This window comes from Schistocerca americana, chromosome 3 (genome assembly GCF_021461395.2).
Source record: "Schistocerca americana isolate TAMUIC-IGC-003095 chromosome 3, iqSchAmer2.1, whole genome shotgun sequence".
In the NCBI taxonomy this organism is placed as follows: Eukaryota; Metazoa; Arthropoda; class Insecta; order Orthoptera; family Acrididae; genus Schistocerca; species Schistocerca americana.
This window is the reverse complement of record NC_060121.1, coordinates 766,385,019-766,398,582: the sequence shown is the minus strand read 5'-3', so window position 1 is coordinate 766,398,582 and position 13,564 is coordinate 766,385,019. Positions and strand designations below refer to the sequence as shown.

At 39.7% G+C, this 13,564-nt stretch overlaps 1 protein-coding gene across 1 annotated transcript in view; it reads right to left on the bottom strand.

Moving 5' to 3' along the window:
* The window catches only part of LOC124605214 (protein fuzzy), a 157,846-nt gene that overhangs the window by 61,154 nt on the left and 83,128 nt on the right, over positions 1-13,564 (bottom strand). Inside the window, exon 6 of the mRNA XM_047136760.1 lies at positions 11,859-12,034. Coding sequence (XP_046992716.1) covers positions 11,859-12,034 — 176 coding nt within the window. The remainder of the gene's footprint in view (positions 1-11,858; positions 12,035-13,564) is intronic.

Below are 13,564 nucleotides of genomic sequence, written 5' to 3'. Positions count from 1 at the left end.
CGAGTTTTGTAGGGATCAACAGTACCAGTATTGGATGTTACTGCCTGGGAAATCTGCTTTCAAACTAGGTTAGTAGGATAATCTTGTACTTGGGAGGCTGAGGTGAGAATGGTGTACTGCTGTAAAGAGTCTGCATCTGAACAATACATTTGCATCAAATGGCTAAGCTATAGGGGAGGAAACGTTTGATATAAAAAGAATGGCAACTGTGAAACTGTAAGCACTGTTGTATGTTTGTAGCTTTAATATGAACAGAAGTGGGTAGCTGACCCTCAATGAGTATAGGGTCAGCATCATGAAAAGTGGCAAGAGTCAAAATAGAATCATGTGAAATTTAACTGGTAGACTGTGATTAGAGATTCCAAAATGAATCTCTAAATACAAAATGAATCTCTAAATACATTCTCTCAATTAAATTTAACACAGTCCTATTTCTGGGGATGCCACTTTCTTTGATGCTGAACTCATCCTCACTGAGGGTTTGTTACACAATTCTGTTCATATTAAAGTTAACACAACAACAATACTTACATTTTGACAGTTGCCATCCTTGAAACATTCCCTCCCATGCAGCCTTGGCATCCAAGCCCTCAGTGAACGTAATTATCCCACCCAACTTAGTTCAAAAGCAGATTTTTTGGGCCATCACATCCAATCCTGGTACTGCTGACCCCCTTTTTTTAAAAAAAACACTCCTTAGGAGTACACCTCTTGTCTCTCAATACTCCTAGTTCTGAATAGAGGTTCATTCTGTGTGACATTTTTCTCACCACATCTAGAATAGCTTTTCACCCCCCACCCCCAGGCCCCTTCTCCCCCCTAATCTCTGCAATTTCGTGATGTTGCCCTTTACTCCTAATGCACTCATTTCCCTACCCATGAGTGTACTCATTTCCCTACCCATGATTCCTGTGCCTGTGACTTTCCCTGCTGCAAGACTTGCCACATGGATCCTCCTACCACCACCTATACCAGCCCTGAAACTGTCAAAACATACACTATCAAAGGGAGAGTAATCTGTGAAACGAAACATTGTGTACCAGCTGATATGTACACACTGTTTAGCCTTCTGATTGGTATGACTACCATCAAATTATCAGTTAGGATTAATGGGTATAGATGGAGGGTATATGCTGGTAATACTCAGCTACATCTACATCTATACTCTGCAATGTACATTGTGAAGTGTGGTGGAGGGTACTTTGTGTACCAGTGTCAGTTCCCCCATTTCCAATTCCAATCGTGGATGGTTCGCAGAGAGAAATATTGCTGGTAAGTGCCCATGTGGGCTCCAACCTCTCGAATTTTATCTTCAGGGTCTTTTTGAGATATATACTTGAGAGGATGCAATATATTCATTGATTCTTCTAGGAATGACTCTCTCTCAGAACTGAAACTAAACACACTGTGATACAGAATAGCCATCTTGCAGAGTCTGCCACTGGAACTGGTTGATCATCTCTGTAGCACTTTTGTGTTTACTAAATGAATCTTTAATGAAATGCACTGCTCTTCTTTGGATCTTCTCTGATTTCTCATCAATCTTATCTGGTACAGACCCCATATAGGCAAGTAGTATTCAAGTATCAGTCAAATGATGTTCTGTACTGCCTCCTTTGTTGGCAAACAACATTTCCTGAGGATTCTTCCAACGAATCTCAGTCTGGCATCTGTCTTTCCAGCAGAATAGTTTTATGTGATCGTACACTTTAAATCAGTCTGTGCACATTCTCCTAGACATTTTACCGAATTAAGTGTTTCCAGTGATTGTTCTGCAACCATGTAATCAGGCAATGATAGGACTTTCTGTTTTTGTGCATGCAATGTGTTACATCTGTTCACATAGAAGGTCAACTGCCACCTCCTGCACCAAGCATCAATCCTTTGAAGGTCTTCCAGCATTTCACTACAATTTTCTAGCATGCTCTGTGGCATGACAGTCGAAAACTCAGTGCCATCCGGATTCTCAGCCCTGACACCAGTCTCTCAGAACTCCACAGGTGGCAACTGGTGTTATAACATGTGCTCAGTTCCCGCCGCCCACCCAGCCTACATTTATGTCAACTTCTGTCGGTCTAAGCGTTTCTTTTCAGCAACTATAATTTAGGGCATGAAGGGGGAGCAGTTGTTGGGAAGGGAGTAAGACAGGGTTGTAACCTCTCCCCGATGTTATTCAATCTGTATATTGAGCAAGCAGTAAAGGAAACAAAAGAAAAATTCAGAGTAGGTATTAAAATCCATGGAGAAGAAATAAAAACTTTGAGGCTCGCCGATGACATTGTAATTCTGTCAGAGACAGTTCCCCATGCCCACCCAGCCTACATTTATGTCAACTTCTGTCGGTCTAAGCGTTTCTTTTCAGCAACTATAATTTAGGGCATGAAGGGGGAGCAGTTGTTGGGAAGGGAGTAAGACAGGGTTGTAACCTCTCCCCGATGTTATTCAATCTGTATATTGAGCAAGCAGTAAAGGAAACAAAAGAAAAATTCAGAGTAGGTATTAAAATCCATGGAGAAGAAATAAAAACTTTGAGGCTCGCCGATGACATTGTAATTCTGTCAGAGACAGAGGAGCAGTTGAATGGAATGGACAGTGTCTTGAAAGGAGGATATAAGATGAACATCAACAAAAGCAAAACGAGGATAATGGAATGTAGTCGAATTAAGTTGGGTGATGCTGAGGGATTTAGATTAGGAAATGAGACACTTAAAGTAGTTAAGGAGTTTTGCTATTTGGGGAGCAAAATAACTGATGGTCGAAGTAGAGAAGATATAAAATGTAGACTGGCAATGGCAAGGAAAGCATTTCTGAAGAAGACGAATTTGTTAACATCGAGTATAGATTTAAGTGTTAGGAAGTCGTTTCTGAAAGTATTTGTATGGAGTGTAGCCATGTATGGAAGTGAAATGTGGACGATAAATAGTTTAGACAAGAAGAGAATAGAAGCTTTCGAAATGTGGTGCTACAGAAGAATGCTGAAGATTAGATGGGTAGATCACATAACTAATGAGGACGTATTGAATAGAATTGGGGAGAAGAGCAGTTTGTCGCGCAACTTGACAAGAAGAAGGGATCGGTTGGTAGGACATGTTCTGAGGCATCAAGGCATCACCAATTTAGTATTGGAGGGCAGTGTGAAGGGTAAAAATTTCAGAGGGAGACCAAGAGATGAATACACTAAGGAGATTCAGAAAGATGTAGGTTGCAGTAGGTACTGGGAGATGAAGAAGCTTGCACGGGATAGAGTAGCATGGGGAGCTGCATCAAACCAGTCTCAGGTCTAAAGACCACAACAACAACAACTATTTTTTTCACTCTCTTTTATGTTTCTATATCTTTTATTTTCCAATTGGTTTACTTTTACCTTTCTCCCCCCCCCCCCCCCCCCTCCCAAACCTACCTACCATGTACAATACACTTTGCTTTCCATCCTTACTGACTCTTGCAGGATGTTTTTTCAGTAATCACTATCTTGTTTATTACCCCATCTTTCACCTTTCAAGTTCTTAGGTTTTCAGGTCCCATTAGGTGCAGGCACAAATAGTCCATCTTTCCTTCTTATCCCGTCCAGTAAGTTTCTCCTGACCTGCTGGTCCGAGCAACTCTTCTGTAGCTCTCCCCATTTCTTAAACCTCACAGGCCCTTTTTCTTCACCCTCTTCCTTTCCCTTCAACCCTTCTGCTACAAGAAAGAGCAAGTGACTCCAAAAGCTTGCACATTCCCACATCTTTTATACGTGTTCCTCCTGTTGCCACTAGGTGAGACGACTTTTTTCTATCCACAATAAATAATGATATATGAAAATAACTGATTTCTTAAAAGGAAGGTTGGTAGACTTGTGCTGCTCTGAAACTCATGGCTTCAATTTTTGCAGAATATTAGAAATCCGTTTCCTATTTAATATTATTATTATTTAGACATGTTTTATTTTATTGTGTACTGCTGTTTATTTCTTATGCTGCTGGACTTTCTTTACATTTTATGACATATTTCTCTACTTTCTGGGTGTAGACCACCTTCCAATTGTAGCATTTTGTCACTGATTGACTTATTGGGCATAACTTCATGATCAGTTTTTCAATCACCATTACATAATTGACAACACATACTGAGATCAATTAATAAAGTTTTCCATGATAATGTCCTGCACTTTGACTGGGATTCATCTTACTTCTTTGATTTATTCAATAGTTCCAGGACAATGTACATACATCTTTACTTACAGTGTTAAGCAAATGAGCTTGAATTAGGTAAATGGGGAGATCAAAGGTTGCTATCTTGCAAAGAGATTTGATGACAGGAAAATATTTCTCTAAAACTCAGAAACAGATTATTATTATTGTTATTATTATTCTCAAGTCAGAAACATACAAATTTGCAGTAGCTGTACACATAATTAGGGCACAAAGGGCTCTGAAGCATGTGGCTTGTGGTTTGCCCTTGTCCACAATCACAAGACATATCTTCTGTTATCAAGCTACATCTCTTCAGGTTGTCTCTGGATCATCCAACTCCTGATCGTAATCTATTTAAAGATTTCCACACCAGCCAGCTCTCATTGTGTCCAGGTGGTAGTTCTTCAGCTTCTGGCATCCATCTGTGCAGGTGAGGCATCGACTTCTTCCATAACTCCAGCCTTGCCTTCTCTGGTGAAATGGTGAGCTTCTTGGATGTCCTCACGAAACTCTTTCGCGATCTCAGCTGTTGCTGTGGTAGATTATGTCGGTGCAGTTGAATTATGTCTGTGCAGTTGAATTATGTCCGTGCAGTTGAATTATGTCCATGCAGTTGAATTTCGTCCGTGCAGTGGATGGGCACTGTTCTGTTCCACTTTCAGCCTCTCCTTGTTGGAACCCACTACTCTGCGTACCCATGGTGGCACTATTCCAGCCAGGTAGTACAGCTTAGCAGTTGGGGTAGGTCTTAAGCAACCTGTGATCAACCTCCAGGTTTCGTTGAGAGCAATCTCTACTCGTCCGGCATGAGATGACCTATACCAGACTGGGGAGGCATATTCAGCAGTAGAAAAGCACAGTGCCATTGCAGAAGAGCGAACAGTTTGTGGATGTGAGCCCCAATGTGTCGTCACTAGTTTGCGAATTAGGTTGTTTCGAGTGGAGATTTTCATTTTGGTGTTCTTGCAGTGAGTTTTGAATGTCAGAGTTCTATCGAGAATGACTCCCAAGTATTTAGGGATGTGATGATGCTGGAGATGGATGCCTGACCATTCAATATGTAGCTCACAATTAGCTTCTCTGTTCCCTAAATGAAAGGCACACATTTGTGTCTTTGAAGGGTTTGGACTGAGTTGGTTCCAATTGTAGTAGCTTGACAGTGTTCTAAGTGCAGTTGTCAGGTTTCTTTCCACTGTTTAAAAAGCATTAGCTCTGCGTAACTAGGGCATATAAGAATCTCCTTGTGCCCAGGGTCAATAGCTGGTCTTCTAGAGAAATGGAGCCAAGACACTTCCCTGAGGTAGACCATTTTTCTGCACTCTCCAACGACTGCGTAGTCCTTGAAATTCAACAAAAAACCTGCAGTTCTGGAGGAGGATGCTGATTAGTCTAATGAAGTGGGCATTCTTGATCATATTATATAATTTTGCATGGAGTAACTGATGACGGACAGTATCATACACTGCTGTGAGATCCACAAAAACCACGCCCGTTACTTGTCGGGTTTCAAAGCCACCCTCTATAAACTGAGTGAGATTAAAAAGTTGCCCGGTGTAGCTTCTGTTTGGTCAAAATCTTGCTTGTTAGGGTAGGATTCTATTCAGAATCATACGTTCGAATGGTTTACAAAGGTGACTCAAAAGGCTAACCGGTCTGAAATTCTTGGGATGATTTGCTTCCTTTCCAGGTTTCAGAAGAGCTATCACCCTGCTCTTTCGCCAGATCTTTGGTATTTGGCACTGGTTCATGCAGTTGTTGAAAAGCTCCATGATCCATTTTCTTGTTGCTGGGCCAAAATTCTTGATTTGCTTCATACAGATGTTATCGAAACAGGATGCTTTACCAGTTTTGCTCTCCTTAATAGCCTTGTTTAATTCAGATATCTTGAATGAGAGAGTCAGATCTCTCGTTTGCTCTTGGGCCTCTTGTACTTTTGGCACTTTGATTCTATGGCTTCCTTTCCCATTCACGAGCAGTTAGTGTGCTCTCTGATCTGTAGATATGTTGCAGTGTGCTGTGGAGCTGGTTAGGTCATCATTGAGGCGTCTCAGTAAACTCCATGCTTTATGACTGTTTCTGATTAGATCAAGTTCTTTCCTAGATTTAACCTACGAATTCCTATTGGATTCTTTCAGAGATGCAATAAGTTTATTCCCAGCCACCAGCATTGTCTCGCCAAATTGATCTTCTTTGGGTAGTATCTTATACTCTGTAAACTGAGCACTGAGTTCTGAAGTTAGACCAGGAATGTATTATGTTTGGCAACCCCGAGGAATGGCAATTCTGGAGCATCTCATTACAGATGTTTGGCAACCCTGAGAAGTGGAAATTGTGGAGCATCTCTTTACAGCAAAAGTGTCATATGAACCAGGTGAAGGTTCAATATTGGGAACTGCAGCGTCCAGCATTTCTGTAAATTTTGGCCAGTTGACTTTCTGAAGTTAAATCTCCTTCTAAATGGAACTCTCTGTGATCTAACAGCTGCGTAAATTTTGCACACAAAAGGTCTGTGCTGCGTATTTTGAGTAAGGTTGCAGACAGTTTTTATGCACTGTTGTGAGGTGTTCTCATTGCAAAATATCAGATTGGGGTTGTATCCGCATTTCCATCTGCCACTGTTGAATGATGCAGGATGCTTAGGGTCATGTATAAGGCTGATCCTTTCACACCTGAAACATCATATAGGTGAATATAGAATGTATATCATCACCAAAAGAAGAACTGTTACAAGAGCTGTGCAGGCAAACCAAGCGTGATGTACTCTGCATACACGAGACCCACAGAAGCTGTGAAATATGCAGAAAATAACACACAGATTATGGGAAGTATAGACTGCAACCCCATACTGCTGAGACCATGCATACTCTTCTCTTGCTCATTCTAAATTTCTTGTGGAATGTTCACAATACTGCTTTCATGTCACAAATATTTTCAGATTTTCTTGTTCCAAGCACAGACTCCATGAGCATACTCATTCACAGCTCCCCAGACATTTCCACATGGGCTGCAAAAACAGTGTTTAGAAAATTCAGAGGAGTTTACCAGATGTAGAAGTACGAAACCGAAATTTCTTTATAGATGGTGCTACCCATCAGTGTAGGGCCCATGACACAACGCATGCAGCACTCTCAGCTTCCTGTAACAAATGTCAACACACAGTGACCCAAGTTCCAAATATTGGTATCTGTTTCAAACCCATCAACATGTCGAGTTTTGTGTCTACGAACTATGATTTGTGGACAGCATTGGTGTTCTGTTATCATTTGAAGAAAACTGCTGCAGAATCGCAAAAAATGCCTGTTGAAGCTTTCAGTAAACATGCTCTTGGGAAAACACAGTGTTTCGAGTGGTTCAAAAAATTCAAAAGTGGTGATTCTGACATGAGATACGACAAGTGCGGGAAACCAACAAAAAAAGGTCAAAGACAACAAATTGCAGGCCTTATTGGATGAAGATGATACTCAAACTCAACGGGAACTCGCGGAACAATTGAATGTGACACAGAGAGCCATTTCTCTTCAGTTGAAAGCTGTGGGAAAGATGCAGAAAGTGGGAAAATGGGTTCCGGATGAACTGAATGAAAGACAGCAAGCAAATCGAAAAACCACTTGTGAAATGCTGCTCGCCAGATACAAAAATAAGTCATTTCTCCATCAAATAGTAACAGGTGATGAAACACAGATATATTTTGAGAATCCTAAGCATTGTAAATCATGGGTGAATCCAGGCAAACCATCAACATTCACTGAAAGACCAAATTGCTTTGGAAAGAACACAATGCTCTGCGTTCGATGGGATCATAAGGGTGTCATCTATTATGAGGCTGCTAAAACCTGGTGAAACCATTAACACTGATCATTACCAACAGCAAATGATCGATTTAAATAGAGCAGTATGTGAAAAATGACCAGAATATGGAAAAAGACAACACAAAGTCATATTGATCTATGATAACGTCCGATCACACGTAGCAAAACAGGTCAGGGACACGATTGATGCATTCAGTTGGGAAATACTAGGACATGCGGCTTATTCTGCACACTTGGCTCCACCCAATTATCATCTATCTGCACCACTGGGACACACTCTCACTGAACAATGCTTCAGTTCATATGAAAATGTGTGAAAATGACTCGCTGACTGGTCTGCTTCAATAGAAGAATTGTTTTTTTTTGGCATGGTGTTCATAGCCTGCCGCAGAGGTGGGAGAAATGTATAAATAGCAATGGAGATTATTTTGAATAAAATGTTGTTTATCAGTTTCAAACAACAGATGTGTAATTATTGCAACCAAATTCTGGTTTCATACTTCTCCACCTGGTACCCCCTACCCAATACAGAAAGTTTATCCACTGCGAGATACTGAAAGTTTTACTAATTTATGATGCAAAGCTGAGACCAATATGTATCGTTGCTAAACAACGCAAGAACTGCATAGGCACAATAAAAGCTCTATTGCCTGATAAAAGGCCCAGCATGTTTGTTTGTGTTTTGCTCAGCTCTTGCCCTAAAGTTGTGTTTTCAGAGATACATTCTAAAGTAGTTGAATCAGTATGTAATGGATCTTGGAGATGTGTTATTTTCTACTGGATTTGTCGATACCAAATCTAATGAGGGAGGTTGTAAATGTTTTCTTATATTTTTGTCAGAATATTTTTTGTGAATTGTAATTTGCCTTATTTTATGCTAATTTGTTTATATGTTCGAGAGTGACAGCATATTGATTAATATTAGTAGATGTGACAAATAATATCAAAGAGACTGGTTACAAGTGGAAGCTCGTGTGTTGTGTGAAATGACTTTGACGCTGGAGTCATTTTTGACCGTAGTCAGTTAGCAATGAACACTCTGTGTGTGACGGTGGAACAATGTACAGGTCCCCGTTATAATAATTTGCAAGCGACCAGCAAAAATGAGTTATTCTACTACTTTTTTTATATAAACATCAAGAAGGAAGCACATTCGGATAAATCGTATTTGAAGCACCAAAAATGAGAAAAACGCATTGAACCAGGACATTTCTGCAGCTGACGAAACAGCATTATGGAATCATACTTTCACTAGACGACTGAAGCCAACACAAAAAAGTCAAATATCATCTTATAAACATCCACGGAAAAGTGAGTACTGTCACAAAATATGCTAAATTCAAGTATACAAAAATAGTGAGCATATTTCAAGTAACCTGTCTTGTCTTCTCCGAACCACGTCAGGATGCTAGTAGACAAGATTGGCTGCTGACACAACTACTTCGTTTTACTTTGTTTTAGATCTAAAGATGATCCAGAGTAATAGAAACTGTAATCTAATTAAAAATATGCAACTGTGACAGAACAATAAATAAGAATTATATTAATTATCTACACAGTTGCCAAATCTCTCAAGACAGTTATGTCTACTATAGCGAAACATGTCAGAAGTGCCTACAAAATACCCTTTATGCCACGCTCACAGTTTTATTGCTGTTGAAATACAAATCAAAAATCCGTAAGTCTCACAAAGGATTACACTGAAAATTCATAATGTAATTAGCAGTTAGCAGTGAGCCTTGTAACTTAGATTGATACAGACAGACAGAACCAATCATTTTTGTCAATTTGGTATGTGGTCATACACATGTTATTGCGTTCACTAATTGTGAATTGGGCACAAGAGATTGTGCAGTCACACATCAAAAACAGGCCAAAAGGCAGTGTATTGTGACCACCAATTGACAAAGAGGGCAGCGACTTCCAGCCAGCAGCAAAGTTTGACCTCAATTTACTTCAAAACCAGTGCCTCAGATGATTACCGGGCAACAGCAGAAACTACACTATGTGATCAAAAGTATCCGGACACCCCAAAAAAACATATGTTTTTCATGTTAGGTGCATTATTCTGCCACCTACTGCCAGGTATTCCATATCAGCGACCTCAGTAGTCATTAGACATCATGACAGAGCAGAATGGGGCGCTCCACGGAACTGACGGACTTCGAAAGTGAATAGGTGATTGAGTGTCACTTGTGTCATACATCTCTATGTGAGATTTCCACACTCCTAAACATCCCTAGGCCCACTGTTTCCAATGTGATAGTGATGTGAAGGGACACGTGCTGCACAAAAGCGTGCAGGCCGACCTCATCTGTTGACCGACAGAGACCGCCAACATTTGAAGAGGGTTGTAATGTGTAATAGGCACATATGTATCCAGACCATCCCACAGGAATTCCAAACTGCATAAGGATCCACTGCAAGTACTACGAAAGTTAGGCAGGAGGTGAGAAAACTTGGATTTCATGGTCAAGCGGCTGCTCATAAGCCACATATCATGCTGATAAATGCCAAACAACACCTCACTTGGTGTAAGGAGCGCAAACATTGGACGATTGAACAGTGGAAAAATGTCATTGTGTGGAGTGAAGAATCAAGGTACACAATGTGGCGATCTGATGGCGGGGTGTGGGTATGGCGAATGCCTGGTGAACGTCATCTGCCAGCGTGTGTAGTGCCAACAGTAAAATTCGGAGGTGCTGTTGTTATGGTGTAATGTATTAATAAAGAAATCAGTCAATCAATCAGTCACTCATTCAATCTATGTGACAAGCCATCTAAAATGTCTGCACCATAGTAAGACAACTTACTGTTTTGTCCACATAGTTGACTTGATGCTGGAACCCTGCAATGAGAGTGGACCTGCCTGGGGTCACAGGCATGACATCATTTGTTGCAAGCTTGGCTGGTGCCACTATTTCATTGTGCTAGCTTCCACTGCATAGAGGATAAAGGCACTTCTAATTGCAATGACACATTACACAGTACCCACTGGCATTTTGAATGTCAAAACGTATGGTTTTCAGACTACATAGTAATCACAATCTTGGAGTCTACACTGTTGAGCTGCATAATAGGCAAGTCCCAATGCTGTAGTTTGCGATGCCATGTGATCCTGACTCATACACTTTGAGAGCACTGCGACCAGTAATCATTATGTTGCAAAGGTTCTAGAACCCAGGACACTGAACCTCCCTTGAGCAACCGTATTTACGTAATGAAGTATATTAACCCATGAGACATGGTCTGTGGCAAGCCTTGTTAAAACAATGAATGTTGCCATTGCTTCCTTGCGGTATATACTTGTCTGACAATTTACCTAATACAGATCTGAGATATAGTTGGTAAGCAACTTATTCCTCATGGTCCTCCAGCAACCACTGATGTTTTGAAAGCTTGCATTGCAACAACGGTACTCAAAAACATATCAAGGCCCAGTTAGATTGGAGTGCCACAATATTTAGAGCTTGGCTGCAACATGTGGGAGCCTCACACCCTGGTGAATTCTCATAGTTTAGAGATCATGCACAATCCTGCAATGCTGAACATTTGTGTATTGTCTAGCATACAATCTATGGTATAAAATTCATTTCAATCACATTTATCATCCTTGGTGTTGCAATTTTCACAAACATCAGTGTACATTTACAAATTAGTTAAATCTACAGTTAAAGCTACAGCAGAAGTTCTGTTTATGCAACAAATTCTAAAGATTATGTTAGTGCAAACATTTTCTGAGCTATAGAGAAAACAAAGAAAAGAAACACAAATTATGATTAAATTTCTGTTTCACAAACTTGTACAGATTTTTACAATAGAAGCTATTTAAATATTACTCCAATAAACAGGACCGCCATTTTCAAGCACTAACCCAGCAACTCCAGAATCAAAAGAAAAGGACTGTTGAGCATTGCGCAACAAGTCAATGGCACTCCTCCAGCACTGTGCAGCTGCGCGCTCAACCTCACTGAGGCCTGGAGTTGGTCCACACAGCACACACACCTCCACATCAGACGTCAAGAGACAGGACACAACACGATAGGCAACCTGCAGACATCCATTATGTGCTGTACTGGGTTTATGGAGCAAGTAACTATTCTTATGTAACATTAACAGCAGCATTAAACAAAAAATTTATGGACTGAAAAAAGTTGGGCTTAAGTTAAGAGTAAGGAAAATGTAAGCTGTGACTCATTTTACTTCTCCTTGTAGGGTGGCAGCAAGTGGCATGCAACCAGTGGGAGGATAGTTTAAGATAACCAATTACAGGTGAGAAAATGCAGTTTTTTTTCTTTTGTGCCAAAATTAAGATGTTAGAAATATGTTAGAAATATTGAATACATGAAGGTTAGTCACCAAGATTGAATTATAACCTTTAAAAATAAAGTTACATAATTATTTTTTTCCAGGTATGTGTCTGCAGTTCTGGTACACACTGAAACTCATGTGCTAGTTTTATAGCACACCACTAGATGATCCAAAATGTACATTGCTACCAAACATGTCCTCTACCTGGTACTCTCTCCTTGTCCACTTACAACCAAATGTCATCATACTATTTTGATTTCCCATCACACCTTATCCGGAGTTTTGTCAATATTGATCCATGAACCATAAGTATAACAGCATTAGCCCGGCTCTTAACATTTAATGAAAGTAAGGAATGCATATACATCAACATGTTCACACACAAAAGCCACAGGAAACAAAATTCAGAAAAATAATTATGAAAAGATAATCATCAAAAAATTAAATGTGTTATCTTTCTTTTGTTTACTGCTTTACTATTTTACTTAATCATGAACCTCATAAATAACTGGATGACAATGAACTTTCAGAGTTATTTTTAGCTGACATCTCATTAAAACATAAATAAATATTTACACTTAAGTGTCAGTACACAGAATAGCACAAACAGCCAATGGAACTGTACAAGCAGGTTGAGGGGAAGTCAAATGTTATGTAAAATAAGTATGAGACAGGAATGAAATAACACATATCTAACATTTAGAGACTATGCTTAACCAAACATTTGAAACTAAATCCTGATTTTTGTCAAACTAACAAAGCATTCTGCAAGAATTTTTTACTGTAACGTGCTAACCAAGTAATTCTAGCCACTGTAAGTTAGTAATCCAAAAATCTTGACATCAACATCCATTAAAGGCATAGCTTAACAGACTATTGGATTTCAATCTTAACAGCTAGTGTCAGTTTTCTTTATTTTTCTTTTTTTTTTTTTTTTTTTTCATTATAGATGCATGTGTTTAAGTTTTCAGTAGTCTATGTTGTTACTCTGAGGCTGACAGAAAATATATTGCAGGACTTGCACCTGTAAAGTGTGGGGTTTTCTATGATGGAAGCAGTTGTGAGAAATCCAATAGTTTCATTAGATACGGTGTTACATCAGTTAACAAAACTGCTGATTCCAATCTTTTCCTTGACCAGCAAAACCAAACCAAGCAAAAAATAAATAAATAAATAAATAATCACATTATGACCACCACAGTAACATAATATACTGATTACAATACAGGGTTATTACAAATGATTGAAGCGATTTCACAGCTCTACAAT